The 16,223-nt window shown below is 33.7% G+C and overlaps 1 protein-coding gene across 1 annotated transcript in view; it reads right to left on the reverse strand.

Annotated features, from left to right (window-relative positions):
- Positions 1-16,223, reverse strand: part of LOC149578548 (2-isopropylmalate synthase A-like) — a 101,109-nt gene that overhangs the window by 70,975 nt on the left and 13,911 nt on the right. Inside the window, exons 2-3 of the mRNA XM_089829774.1 lie at positions 14,175-14,388; positions 13,992-14,072 (exon numbers count right to left, since the gene is read on the reverse strand). Coding sequence (XP_089685900.1) covers positions 13,992-14,072; positions 14,175-14,388 — 295 coding nt within the window. The remainder of the gene's footprint in view (positions 1-13,991; positions 14,073-14,174; positions 14,389-16,223) is intronic.

Consider the following 16,223-nt stretch of genomic DNA (forward strand, 5'->3'; position numbering starts at 1 on the left):
TTATTCTTTGATGTGGAGTTATTATATATTGGAGTTAGTGTTAATTAAATTAAATGTGATTCATCGGCATGGGACCCTTAAGAGTTGTAACCTGTTTATATGTTGTTGATGTATGAATGTATGATAATTGCTTCCACTATATTCTATTATTGTTGTTGTATGTTATCTTTATCTTTAAAAAAAATATTAGGAGAACTTAGTAAAACTTTAACTTCTTTTGGGTTCCCTGGTGGGGCATTACATATTTTGAGGGAAAAATCGAGTAAATATTCGATTCGGGATATTTCAAATGCAATTGGAAACTTATTATTATCAAATATCTCTAAATATTTCAAAAATATAGAGCCAATATTACAAGAGAAGAAAGTTGATGTTTGATTCCTTCTATTTATTCATCCATCTAACATAATGGTGCGCTCACTCTAATCGTTATTTTAAATTTCGTGCACATACAACATTTCCATATTGAGCATACCCACTCTTAATGTATCATAATCTAACATCCACCATAACTTGCCCATATGGAGATCTGGCAACGTAGAATGACCAGCTAGAGGAGTACCAAAAGTTCGCAGTAGCCTCCTTTGCTTGTTCATAGACAATTTTCCTCCACTCTATACTCTCCAAAGTCGTTTGTGATCTTGGTGTAGTTTGAGGTATGAATAAAACCTTAATGTTTCCTACACTTGTGTTTGGCCCACATTTGGCAGAAGTAGGTGTTGTCCCAAATTCCTTGAAAACCCCCACTGCACCATTTTCCTCATCCTATCAATTCCTCCAAGTGTCTTTAGAAATAGAACCTACTTCAACCCCAATTCTTCACCTTTTTTTATTTGCTCTCAAAATAACATCAAGAGCTTTTTTTTATTTGCTCTCAAAATTGCATCAAGAGCTTGTTTTGCTAGTATGTGACATATGTAGAGCATAGACTGAATAAAGCAGTATTATTTCCCACTTCTTTTGCCAAAGGCTATTTAAAGTTGTAAATTTCATGACTAATTTCAATATGATGCCAATTCCCTTTAACCTACATGTTATTGCCAGTTCGTGTTCAAAATAAGTCCACACGAAGTCTTTCAAATGTGACATTCTAATCAAAAATCAAATCAGCAAAAGTATTTTAGTTCAGTCTTTCTTGTTATTAGCCTTGGGTCAGGCCAACCCTCCCCCAGTTACCACTTGAATAAAATAAACTTATTACTGATCAAAAAAGAAGAAGAAATACTCTTATATAGCAAATATTAATATTAAATTTATATATTTTTAAAAAATTTGAAATAAAAACATTTTGTGGAATTTATAGAAGGTCAAAAAATAGATACTACTTTTTCTTATTAAAACGTAAAAAATAGGTATATTTTTTGTCTATAAAGGATAATTGTAAAACAATTAAATAAAATAAAAAATTTACAAAATTTTAACTAATATCAATAAACTCATCTATATTTTTCATCCACTATTATAATTTAAAAACTTAAATTTTCGTAATAAAAAATAATATTAATCCGCAAAATGTTAAACTAGTCTTCTCCACTACTAGAGAATTTAGAGGATCCTCTAATTGGTTGACCTAAAGGCAGCAAATGTAAGGTATATAATAAATTGTGGAATATCTCTCCTTCTATCCTCTTATGGGAAATATGGAAAGAAAGAAATAGGCATATATTTGTAAATTCGGAACTCAATATTCCCTCCCTTCTCAATTAAGTAGAAACCTATATTATAGAGGTTATGAATAGAAACTTAAGAAAAGATGTAAATGAAGAAGGATCCTTTTCAGATTGGGATGCAGAAATGAAGAAGAATTGGATCAATTTAATCAATCCTCCGTCAACTTATCATAGGAAATATCTCCAAGCTTGAAAAGATTGTAGATAGGAACCGCCACCAATTGGATGGATAAAACTAAATTTTGATGGGGCATCAAGAGGAAATCTAGGGGAAACAGGGATTGGATGTATCAATTTCTCAGAGTCAGGTGAATGGATACTCAAGAGAGCTAAACCAATAGGCATTGCAACGAATAATATAGCTGAATTAGAAGCGCTTCAGGAAAGGCTCAATCAGAGCCTATAATTAGGAGTAAGAAGAGTAATCATTGAAGGGGATTCTCAAATCATCCTCAACGCATTAAGAAAAAGGACAACACCGAATTGGATTATTAACTCAAAACTGGAGATAGTTCTTAATATTATAGATAAGTTTGAGGAAACACGATTTCTTCATTTATCAAGAGGGAAATAAAAAAGCAAATCACCTAGCAAACAGGGGTGCGGATGGAGAGGACATTACTATTCTAGCATCAGAAAACATTCAATAGTATGTGATTATTCTCTATTCTAATAACAACCTAAGTAGACTTAATACCTCTACTTTGTTTTGATCTACTATCTAACTTTTATTCATATCCCCCTAGGATTATAATCGATTCTTATTATATACTTTTATAATATCCTATTAAATTATAATATAAAGATTACAGAATATTGCGTGATATTTGAGCCTATATAAATATCTAACTAATCCTAGTGAATCCCCAGACAAGAGCATCATCATGATATAGTATGGATCTAAGTGTCGTGGTTGAGTTCATGATTAATAATCTAGAAACATCGAGACCCATACCGAAGGCCAAGTTAATCAATCGGTCTATTTAAGATTTCTCGTCCGTTGATCGGTCACTATCGTTATGTTTTTTACACCATAGGTTAAAATGGAAGCAGTTATATCTCTCACGCGTCAGAAGCCAAAACTATGGTGTTTATGGGTACAGTAAAACTAGAGCGCTAGAATAGGATTCTTAATCCTATTGATGATATGAATAGGATCGCTATGTGTAGGGCTTTAGGGAAAAGATTCTTTGATTACGGGTATAGGTAGCAAACCTATAGTGATGTCATAAGGTCCTTCATAACCTGTATGTTTAGGGCTAATATAGGTCAGTGGGAGATCATTTGGCTCTACTATAATATATTTGACCCTATCTGGTTAGAGGGCCTTGAAGAAGCAGTATTGTGTGTCAATAGGAATCTGGAAATTCCATTTGCAGAAATTTATATGGCTAATCCCCCAGGAAGTTTAAAGCAAGCTGCTGTAATTAGGCATCCCATTTTATAAATCAGAGATGTTAATCATTTCAACCTTATATGGCTTAAGATGGTGGCTAGTATAAATTTTCTGCTTCGTTGGAGGGGTATTGTCGAGGCTCAGGATAATGTATGGCTACTTCATTATCTGCACATCTTTGACTCCTACATTGAGCCAGGGGTAGAATTTGATGACCTTAACAATCTTGACTTTTCTCTTCCAAATCTGTATAAATCAAGTAGGGAGAAGACATTGTATGTTCCAGCTCCGGGCGCCATGGTAGCAGACTTGGAGGAAGTGGATGATATGGTCATGGTTTATTGGAAGCTTGAGGAAGATATATAATGAATTCAGCCTCTTTTTTTGGTTGATACTTATGCCTACAGGGGTCCTCTCTTTGGGGTTTTTGTCATATAAGCCCCTATTTGCCTTGGTTGGTTCTCTGTTTTTGGCTGAGGGGTGTAGGTTTTGAGCATCTTTTTGTTCTACTGCCCCTCTTGTGGATGTTTTTGACTGATGTTCTTCTAGCATCCTCTGGGCGACCATTCTAGATTGGAGGTTTTGTTTCTTTCAATGTAGCATCCCTAGTTCCTTAGTTTTTTGTATATTTAGCCAAGAGGTTCCCTTTTTTTTGGTCTTCTAGTTCTTATCTGATATCTTTATCATGAAATATATGTATATTTCCAGATAATTAATATAAAGGAATTTGCAAGCAAAGTCTCGATTTAACGTTTTGTTATCTTCCAACTATTATTCTTGATTATAGATAGTACTTGCAGATTTCTTCTTGAATTGTGGATTTGTAAACAATTTCTGCTTTCATATCGTTGTCTGGTATTTCCTTATGTTTCGCATGGTTAATTCAGGACTATCATTATATTGGTATTAAGTATGGATGATAAGGTAGTTCCTATTTTTATATGGACGATGGGTACTCAAACTGTTAGTAAGCTTTGGTTTCGATCCTATAACAAATCTTTTTTACAAATTTCTAAATAGAGACAATCAAAGTTGGCAATTTTTAGGGCAGTTATGTTATACTCTGTTACGGCTTCCAGAGATTGCTATCCTTTTTAATCTTGGCTTAGCAATTTTTAACTTTTGCATGTAGGAGTCTGCTAAAAATTCTAGATTATGCACGCTTCGCTTACTCGTTTTTATCTTTGCTTCTCTCTTATCCTGTTCGCATCCTGATTCTTTGTTGTCTTATTTAATGGATTGATAAATTTTAATGTTTGCAGTCTCTAATCTTGGGTCTCTTCTGCCCTCTTTAATTTTTCCCAAATGAGGCAAATATCAGTAGTTTATCATTCTGGGAGACGATTTAGGGAATATTTCTTATACTTACCCTTAGAGGGCATTAATATCAAGGTTAATTAATTTAGACTTTCACCAAAATTAACCTTGACCTTATACATAAAGTTTTAAGAATTTAATCAAAGAAGGTATAGTGATAGATTCAATGGATTCTCGTATTCAAACCATTCACTTGGAGCTTTGCCTTTTGGTAGCATTGTTGGCATGCTTCTTATTAACCATTCAGGATATTCAACTAGTGGGGTTATTTTTCAGCTCAAGACAGAAGGTCCTTTGTTTAAATTATACATTTGTCATATTTCTATTATTACTATATCCTAGTACAATATCCATTAAAATATGTTGGATACAGATATCAATTTTTTCTTAAGAGATAATAGAACACCCATTGGATTTTGAGAACTAATGTCTAAAAATGAGCATGAAGTTTTAAGTTGCAGGGTACCAGATAAGAACTACTCATCAAAATAGTCAAACTTGTTTTCAATGTGGTGAGAGATGGCATACTAGGCTTCATTTTGGAAATACAAAGCAGGAACTCCTTATCGAACCCCATTTTAAAACTTTCAACCAGAAGCAAAGGAAGATTGTTTCTAAAAGAAACTCATTGTATTAAAGGCATCTGTATATAATTGTAAACAAATAGAAATTAGTATGGAATGCAACATAAAAGGGCAATGAAGTAAAGAAGGATTTTGCCCATCATAAAGATTTGAAACTAGGGTATGCCCCTTTAATTTATATAATTTGTATAGGACTAAAAGTCCCAAGCAAGACTGAAGGTTTTCTTCTCCGTTCTTTCCTACCAGTGCCCTCTTGAACGGAGATATTTGTAATTTTTACCTATTTTATTAATATAATCTATAAGGCTTCGGTCGTTTGCCAATCAAAAAAATAAAAATAAAAAATGATATTAATATAGGAATTATTAACTTGGTTAATTTTCTTATTTATATTTTTACATGACCCATGTAACCCTACTAATTGAGATTTTCTACCATCAACAATCCACGATGAACTACTTTTGCATGACAGGTTTTATAAAAAAAAAAAAGTATGTTCTATGAGCTTTGTGTGCTCTTTAGGGTTTTCATGCTTTTTTAGCATTCATGTGTTTTAATCTTGATTAATTTGTTCATCTTTTTGCAATTAATCTCCATAAAAGTTATTGACTTCATTGACCGGTTTTTCGTTGATTCTTAGGGAAAAATTAAGAACTTGGTTGACTAGCAATTAAATGCAATTGATCGCAATTTTTTGCAAACCTTTGCTTCTTCAGTACAAACTGTATATACAAATCAAAATTATAGCCATAATCCTTAAAAGTTAGCCTTTTTAACTTCGTCCCAACATTTTGGCATCATTTATGGGGAAAGGTGTTAAAGGTCTAACAAACTAGTACGTTGAGTTAGGACAAGTGCGTCAAAGAGAAAATCCATTTGTCAACCTTCCCTAAACAATTAACCTTGGTTTGCACTATTATATGTCATATAGATGCATGAATCACATTAGAGATAGCAAAGACAAATTGTTAAACAACCCAAAGAAACTAGTTCAAAACAAGATAACCCAAAGAAGGTAACAAGGTCACTAATGAAAACTAAACTAGTTGAGACAAACTTGTATTAGAATAATATCGTATTAGTTACCTCATTGTGGTCATTTAAGTCTCTTAAGTTATCTAGTTATTTAGTTAGAAACAATCTATTTTTTGTGCCTCCAAAAGTTTAGTGTCTTTCTATTTCCGCTCTCATTTAAACATTGTTTCTTTTAGAAACATCATCTTTGAATTTGCTTACATAACGAGCCTCTAACTCCTTTATAATCACATCTTTTTCAATCAATTAATTATCATGTCATAGCGTCAGAGCCTATAGCATTATGGCAAATTTTTATATTCGTAGTTTTACCTAGAATAAGTTTACAGAGTTTTTTTTTTAACAATTTTTTTGAAAAATTATAAAGATATCCTTGAAACTTTTGAAATATTTAGAATAGTTGTTTTAAGTTTTTCTAATAAAGCTCAAATCGAGTGTCTTCTCCAGCATTGCAGGTCCTTATCGGCTTTTTCAGTTACATTGAGTTGTATTAGTTGGCGCTCTATCTTCGAGAGGCCACTCAGCTTCAAGACTGTACTTTGCAACTGTTTTTTCCTCAACACCAGGCTTTGGATCAGTGTATCATCAACTTTTATGCGCCCATGTCCCCCGCCAAGGACATGAACCAGCAATTCTACACTCCTGGCCCTAGCCACATTAGATCAATAAGACCTTGTTTTGGACTCACCAGACAGCAACACTCCTCATCCAAGAGTATTTAAAGGCGTTCTAGGATCCTTGGTCACCCTATTCCTTATCCTTCGGTGATGGACTTCTTCAACCAAGGAAGGACCCCTAGTCCTTTCCCTTGGTGTCTTCCTATGCTTCTTTGTTGCTTTTTTGATTTGTTCTTTCATGGGCATCATTGATGCCCTTGTTGTGTGTGGTTTCCCTTGTTTATAAACTTTTAGTCCCTTAGACCCTTGTTGGTCTCTTGTTGGACATTAATAAATTTATCTTATATCCAACACTTGTTTTTTTTTGGGTCTACAAGTGTCACAATTGGTCGAGCTTCTACTGCTATGTATGCATCTCCAGCAGTGTTTTGTTTTGTAAAGAGGCCATTTTTTTGTGATAACCTTAGACATTAAATCGTTTGTATTTTTCAAACAAGGAAGTTTTGGCAAGGGGTAGTAGACCTTGTCTCTTGAACATAATATGCATTTATATGTTAGGAACAAAACAAACCATAATATAGTTTCTTAATACTTAAGTGATTGATGTACTTGAAAATCACCATGCCATCAAATACATGTAGCTAGCACAATTATGACGCAATTTATGAGTGACCTATATGATCACTTATGAATGGCGCCATCTCACAGAAACCATATGAAGGACCAGTGACATAATGGTCATCTAAATCCACCCATCATCACGTAAACACCTTTCATGTTTGCATTTCAGAAAATTGCACTCATCCACTACATTACCATACACTACAATGCACTAAACCATACATCCATTAATTGGACATAATTCTGAATTACATAGCATCATATTTCATACTTACCCATTGCACTTCATAATTGCTTTCAATTCTCAATCATTCAATAACTGCATTTATGATGCATTCTTTACATTACCCCATATTTCATAAATGCATTTACACCTAATTTATGAGAACAATTTAATATCTTAATCAGCTAAGGTAAAGATGAAGACTTGTCCATTATACAGTATGATTCAAGTATAACAAGTGGTTAAGGTGTTAACTAATCTATTTATCAATAGGTTTGAGGCATCTCTTATCATTGTGTCTTTCCACTCACGAATCACAAGTATGTTATGAGAAACGGTTTATCCTCTCAAGCATCAAAGACATCTAGTTATATCCTTATTGGATACGCTCATACCAAGAATTGACCATCTTGGCTATTCTCAAGTTGCAAGCATCTATTATCTATCAGAGACGACGCCATGTACAAGCATTAAGAGTATATATTAGATATGGAAAATCACAGATTGCAATGTGGAAAGAATAAATCTAGTGAAACCCAGGGACACGCACCACCACCACCAACCCCCCCCAAACCTCAAAATACCCGTCCCTGAAACATCCCTGCACCAGGGACTCGGAGTACCCAAGTACCTCCACCTCCACCATCCCACAACCATACCGCCGCTAGGACAAGTACTAGAACTTCCATTTGATTTTTGATTTTTGAGTGTTACTATAGAGTATGTGCTATGTTACTATGTTGAATGTTCAATGAGTTTGGCTCGTGTTGCAATTTTGCTTGTTCAAGTATTTCGATTTGATATGTTATACTGAAACATCATTTCATAACTAGCATTTCAATTTCTATATGCATGGTATACAACACACCTTGTGCCCCCGTCGTTGTCCTGAAATTGAAGCCCTTTGTCCCCCTGTCACAAAAACTCATCCCAACGTACCCATGTACACAAGTGTCGGTGTAAAACTAAATAAATCAAAACAACAAAGAATCAACTTATCCTCTCAAGGCATCAAAGACATCTGATTTTATTTTATTCTTCTTGGATCTGTTCATATCAAGTGTCGGCCATCTCTGCTATTCACATGTTGCAAGCACAAATTTGAAATTTGTCTAATCATAGACAACACCGTTTGCAAGAATTAGGAGTATATATATCAGAGACAGGAAAGTCACAGGTTGCACATGTGGAAAGATTAGTCAAAAACAGCAATTTGATTGCTGAAGTAATCTTCATATGTACTACAAATATTCAATCAGTGTAAGTGATTATAGCGATCATTTTGTATATGAAGATTGTTATTTCCATAGATTAAAATCTCTCTGAGAAGTGGCAGATATCTCTACTTCTCGCAAGAACTTTTCCAAAACGAGAAAACTTAAGATTTTTTGGCGAGAAATTCAAGCCAAGGAGACCTCGAATTCTCACAGATAAGGTAGCCACTTCTCTACAATAAATCACAAACTTCTCGTGATGACTTAACAACTTCTCTTGGGCAGCACCAGTAAAACTGGGACACCCGGCAATTTGCCCATTCATTGTGCAATTTTGAGTGTCTAGAGGAGAAGACAAGGGTTTCAGCAGAGAGAAATACTTTTTGGCAGAGAAAACTACTTTTTGGCACCCTCCTAGATAGATCACAAGTGGATTAGAAGCAGATTCCAGATTTACCAGTAAGCTTTCTAAATTCTTTTTCGTTTTAGTGGGAAGGGGAAGAGGAAGATGTAAATTAGTTTCATGTTTTACTTGACATGTGTATTTGCTTATCTTTTTACAAAGACAATTTTCTATTTCTAATCTGCTTTAGAGTTCAGAATCTCTAAATATGGCTGCCAGTCATCGACATTCCACACAAGGATGCAACCTTGTTACATATTGCATTTATATATATCTAGATCAGGTTGTTTGGTTTGTTTAATCATTTACTGACTCATTAAATGCATATCCTTATTGAGTTTTGCAAAAAAATGCATTTCTAATTAAATTTACGTCATTTTTAAAATTCCCAATATTTTCCTGAGAAGTCTCTGATTTATTTCCAATATTTGCTGAGAACTTTATTTTTTGCCTCGCCAATAAGTGGCAGAGAACAAGATTTTGAACTATGGTTATATCAGCAACCACAAAGTATCTGATTGTAAACACAACCATCATTATTGCATATTATTATTGTCATAAAAGATACAGCAAGGATTGTATTATTTCAGTTTATTACATATTCCAACTGCTACATTAGACACAGCAAATATCAGTAATTTGTATATTCAAAGCATTCTACAAATCATTTTCTTGTACATAATTTGACATTTATACATTTTGGCCACCACGGTATTTACATTAAATTTCCAAACTGCATACAATATCAAAGATGTAACCCTAAGGATTCTGTCAGAGCATCCAATAATATCAAATAACCAAAAAGGGGACATTACATATTCTTTCCTGCAACAAAGGATTTTCCACAACAGCCATTTTTTTTCACGCTTGTTTCATGGTATGTTGTGAAAGGGTTTGCATTGAGCATCATTTTTCTGATGAGGACAGAGCTTTTTGAGAGCCGTTTCACAGATACAATTTATTGGTGCAATTTGCAGGGATCATGTCATTCTTGGAAGGGTTTCAAGCTTTTGTACACAATTTCTCAACAAATTGTGGGTTATTTGTGTGAAGTTCTTCTACACTCTTGAGTTTTGTACATTCTTCCAAAAATATGTGGTTTTTCCTGGGTTTTCCACAATTTGTTCCACAAAAATTGTATTTTTTTGTAAAAGCGTTTTGGTCGATTTTTCCAAAAAACTGAATTTTTTCTTTGTCATGGACTCGTTGTTTTCAAACAATTTTTAAAAAATCATGGCTTCTAGTCTTCGACAAAACATTTGGATGATTTCTTACGAAGTGCTTTCAAATTCACTTGAGGATGAACATGGTTCTATAAAAGTTTTTGATGATTTATTTACAAAATCGTAGATGTTACTACTTTTGACAATTTTGTGGCAAAATCATTTTTTCCCAATAATATTTTAAGCTTTTTGAAGTTGAAATCGGTGTCTTTAGATAGAGGAGTGATAGTTTGTTACCCGATATCATGTTGGAAGGATAAAGGTAAACTTGGTCATATACAATGGTTTTGCAGAAAGCAGTTGGCAAATCAGAAGTCCAACCAATGAGTCTTAAAAGTGGGCTCATATCCAAAACATTCTAAGAGGAGTCACCCTTCTACACATTCATAGCCAAATGACCTGCAGATTCTATCAAGCCTTCTCTAGGGAAGTTAGCTAATAAATTGACCATTATGAGAGAGTATTAGAATAATATTGTATTATTTACCTTGTAATGGTCATTTAGGTCTCTTAAGTTGTCTAGTTAGTTTAGTTAGCAACTTTCTACTTTTTGTGCGTCAGTTAGATAGTTTAGAATCTTTTTATTTCGGCTCTCAATTAATGATTGTATCTTTTACAATCATCACCTTAGTATTTACTTATTTAAGGAGCCTCTGTCTCCTTTGTATTAGTATAATATCTTTATTGTATGTTATTTAATTGTCAATATTGTAACTTAGTGTAAATATTAGATTGTTGCTATTTTTAGCAAATGTTTCATTATAGGAACATCTGTTTTGTAATTCTTTAAATGATCATTTCATTATTCTTTCAATTATTGGGCTTGTTTTGATCAGAGCAGTGTTAAATTTTTTGAAAATTTGATAATTTCTTTTTGAAATTATTGGGCCCAAATATTTCAATTTGTAATGGGCTTGTCGTGTCTGTTTGTTGGTCGGACTTTAAAGAATAGTGGCCTGTTTTTGAGTTTGGGGCTTCTATACATTCAGTGTTGTGGTTTATTCTTCCTCTCACAACCCGCATAGGGTTTCTGCATCAAGTTCTTTCCTAAAAAAAGGCCAGATTTCCAGGTCGCGTTTGATTTGGTGGAGCCTGCTTCTGAACCCTTGGTGGGATTGCTTTTCTCTCTACGGCTCTTGTTTAACAAATCTCTGGTGTTTGCATTTCTTCTCCATCCATCTCCAGCCACGAAAATCTTCTACAACTCGAAGGCTTTTCTCTACAATGAGGTTGTTTTTTGAACTTTTTGACTCTCAAGACCTTTCTCCTTGGTCACTTTTGTTGTAGGTGGGAATTTTTCTAAGTTTTTGTGGCTTTAGACTCACATTTTTCCCTGCTTTCTAACACAACTTCTCTGAGAACCGTGGTCCCATTTCTTTGCGACTATGAAGATGTTATCTGTACGTCTAGGGCTCAATCCTCTGTTTTTTGGCAATGGCTCCTGGTTTTCACAATTTTCTTTGTATTTTCAAAGCTTTTCAGATCTCTGTTTTTAGTCGGCTAAGGTTTCTGCAGAAATCTCTAGTTTTTTGGTCGATACAAAATTTTAGCTAACATGTGGATCCTTTGCAAAAATTTCTGGATCTTTGTCAGAATTTTCCGGGCCTGTAAAAAATCTTCACATAACTGCACTTCATCCTTCTTGAAGTCTGTACCTACATTTATCTTTATTTGTGCTTTGTTATCCATGCCTCGGATTTCATAATTTGATTTTGCCTCTTCAGAATTTGTCATTTTTGTACCTTGAAAAGCATGCAGATTGCATCTTTGAGCAACATAATGTTGAAAGACAATCGGCAATTGAATAGCAACAATTACAAACAACGAAAGCAGCAGATGATGATGATCTTTAAATATTGTCACCTTGAAAGTATTATTTTGGATAAAGAGATTTTTCCTACCAGAGCTAGACAAGATCGGGACAAGTTTGACAAGTGCAACTGAGAGGCGGTCATGCTTATCAAGCTCTCAATTACTGATGGTCAGTTGCCACAAGTACCATCTAGAAAAAAAAGTTGCAGAGATCTGGACTATTTTAAAGGATCTCCATCAGACATCAAATGAGAGTTGTGCATTCTTATTGAAGAAACACCTATTTTCTATCATGATGGATTAGTGTATGTCCTTACAAGAGCATCTAATGAAGATTAAGACATTTGAGATCAACTAGAAGCCATTGGTCGAAAAAATGGAGGACGAGGATAAGCAATTAGGATTCTACCTAAATCCTATGAGCTCTTCATCAAAATACTCAACATTACTGCAGTGAATGTGACTTAAAGTTTCCAAACTTATGCATCAAACTTCTGCAGTAGGACCGTTGGAAAGAATAGTTTGGTAAAAGTTCTACTTTATCCTCCTCAAAACAAACCTTCACAACCAAATCCTTTCACAAGGGTAAAAGCAAATCTGAGTCAGCTCAGCAGAAAGGCTCCAGTCAGCCTCGGGATAGCTCAAAGAAGAAGAAAGTCCAGTGTAACTACTGCCACAAATTTGGTCGTTTAATAAAGGACTGTTGAAATCGGGTTGCTTCTAAACAACAAAAGCAAGGAGGGTCTCAGCCTACAGCTGCTGTAGCAGAGCACTCAAAGCAGAAAGAAACCAGGTTTCGGCTTAGCATTTATTTTCCTCGCTCAAGTGATTCCTTGAAATCTAAAGGTATTTTCTTGTGTTTGAAGGCTGCAAAATCAACTTTTGGAGGCATTTAAGGGTTCCAACCAGATCTGGATCAATTTTTTAGGGTAAAGAAGTTAACAGATTTCTTATGTAAATCACCTTGTGCTTTTCCTTGCATTTAGCTGCTGGAATAGACTTCTGAATTACATTTTCTCAATATTGAAGGGTTGGTTTGGTGGTTTCTGGATTCTTATATGACTAAAATATTATCCCAAAACTATAGGAATCTTTGTAAGAACATTTGAAGGTGAATTTGAAGATATTTCAGACCTTTAGCAGCAAGAAGACACAAAGTTCTGAAGGTGCTCATGCTTAGTCTATTTGGTAGGTGCATGCTTAGATTTTAACATCCAGGTTGAATATCAAAACATCCTAATTCTGTGAACAGCAGTTTCTATGGTTAATGTATTTCAATTTTAGATGATGTTAATGTTGCTTTTTCAAATAAATGTATTTGCTATGACTAAATGAAACAAATCAGAATAGTATTGCAAGTATTTATTTGAATTGGCAGTTTTCATTAATCAGCAAGTTAATGTACTTTGTCAGTAAATGTATGCAAACTGTTTGACAAAATCACCCTAAGGTAAAAGTGCTAAAAAAGGATAATAGAAAACAGAGCAGCATAATACATCCAGACTTGAGACAGCTTTCTCCATGGTGTCATGCCCATCAACACTCTATTCAAACCTTATAGCCATATACCAATCAACTATGCATAGAATGACAAGATATGTCAATTAATATTAAAAACTTGATCCATTTGCAAATTTCATTGCTTTTAGTTTTATTTATTATATTTAGATGGATACATTACTAGTTGAAGCATCAAGGGAAAACAACAAGATAAATATTCAAGGCCGGATCAAATGCAAAACAAACATATGACACTACAACTAGTATGCCCCCATCCATCAGTTGATCAAAAGTTGAACAAAAATAAATTAAGTTTCAACCAATAACTAGCAAAGGATTGCCATAACTACCAACATATACAGGAGACAGAATTTACCTCCTCCAATGAAGCATTTCCGGCTCTTTCTCCAATTCCATTAACAGTGACTTCTACCTGTCTGGCACCTGCATATGCACCCTGGATCCATATGGTCTAGCATAAGAAACTAGATTTTAAATACAAAGTTCAATAAACTTTCTAAAAGCAATTTTTCACAAAGCACAAAAAAAAGACCAATACCGCTAAAGTGTTAGCTGTTGCAAGACCAAGGTCATTCTGGCAGTGTGTTGAAATGACAACATTCTCGATACCACGAGTATTGGCTTTGATGTCTGCAATCAATTTTCCAAATTCAGTTGGTAGATTGTACCCCACAGTATCTGGAATATTTAAGGTAGTTGCTCCTGCCTTGATCACTTCTTCTAGTATTTGGTAAAGGAATTCACGATCAGACCTGGTCATGAAAATAGGCAATACATCAACTACAATGCAGAGAGCAGTAAATAACAAACACAACTCAAGCAACAAAGCATCGATAAATCAGAGATGCCAGAAAATAAAGAGACTAAATTTTAATGTCATAGCTTCAACATAAAAAGGTTCTAATAGTACCCATGTTGAAAAGAAATGCAAAATATTAGATGAAACAAAAAGAACTTTTAAGGTTTACAAAATTAAATAATTCCATATCATACACTTCCATTTTTCTGTAGTTCAATAATATATTATTAGAAGCAAAAACAAATTTACATTTACTTAACACAACAATTCAAACAATGTCAAGTTTGGGGGGAAAAAACTATTTTTTATTTGAGAGGGATTTTTAAATAAATTAAAATTTTGTGGGGCTAAAGGCATGCATATGTCACCCAGACACAATGATATCAATTGCAATCCATTGGGGATTAGATAGATGCTTGTCTGTAAAAGGGACATGCCTTAGCACATTTCATGTTAAATTCTCTAAAGTGGTCTGACAAAGATCATATACATACAGTAGAAACAACATACATTCTTAATACTTATTACTTAATATAAAGAAATATATATAAACCTCAGAAAATATTAATAAATAAAGAATATATACTGATAAAACATTATATTATATAACTGTAATATTATATTATTATATATTATAATATATTAATTTTTAGAGGGATTTGAAAAACTATTCTTTTGTTTCGAGAGGGTTTTTTTTTTTAAATATTTTTAGGATCTAAAGGCATGCATATGTCAGCCAGACAATGATGTCAATTGCAATCTATTGGGGATTAATTTGATGCTTGTATGTAAAAGGGTCGTGCACATTTCATGTTAAATTTTGTAAGGCAATCTGGCAAAGATCGTATATATACAGCAGAAACAACAAACACTATCCATACTTATTATTTTATGTAAAAAAATATATATATATATAAACATTATAAAATGTTAATTAACGTTAATATATTATGTAATAGTAGTTGATTGTAAAGAATATTTATATACTAATAAGTATATATATATATATATATATAACTGTAATATTACAATATTAGCTATTCTAATATATCAATATTACTATCACATTATAATATATAACTATGATATTACAATCAAAGTTCTAGGACTCTCCAAGAACTCACTCTGGGTGAGACTCACTACAAACTGGTTTTTTGCCAAGTCTTACCATTTTTTGTCGAGACCTGAATCAGGTCAGCCTTGCTTAATCTGCGTCAAGTCGAAATCTCATTTCTATGATTATTATATTGTATAGAAATACTGATAATATAATACTATAATACTTTGGGTAATTTTTCACTTTCAAGAGAATATGACTGCGCTTAATAGGTAACATGCAAGATTAAAATATTGCCCAATCTTCCAAGTTAATCCCCTGCCATTAGCACAGAAAGAATAGTTCCACTTGATTCAAGAGTTGAAATGCAGTATCCTTTTCTAATACCCAGTAGAATGCAGAGTTGTCAATTGTCTCTATCAATGACAAAACATTTGTAAATAAATGACACCAAAAACCTAGTTCTTCAAATGCGATAAAGATAAACTGATGAAAGGCTTAGATGGATCTTGTTGTGACGAATTTAATATTAGATCCAATACAAACCAGACCTAGATCTAAAATGAACTATACCAATTCTAACGTAAACCGGACCAAAACAGCTTGGCTGAATCAAGTAACATAGATTCAGAAGATGCCCACACCACCTACTTGAAGGCTTGATGGTTTAACTACCCAGAGAAAGAGAGAGATCAGCAAGCCTCACTTATCTCACCATAAAGAAATTCTAG

Source organism: Cupressus sempervirens, chromosome 1, assembly GCF_028749045.1.
Source record: "Cupressus sempervirens isolate cs-2001-9-10 chromosome 1, ASM2874904v1, whole genome shotgun sequence".
Taxonomy (NCBI): Eukaryota; Viridiplantae; Streptophyta; class Pinopsida; order Cupressales; family Cupressaceae; genus Cupressus; species Cupressus sempervirens.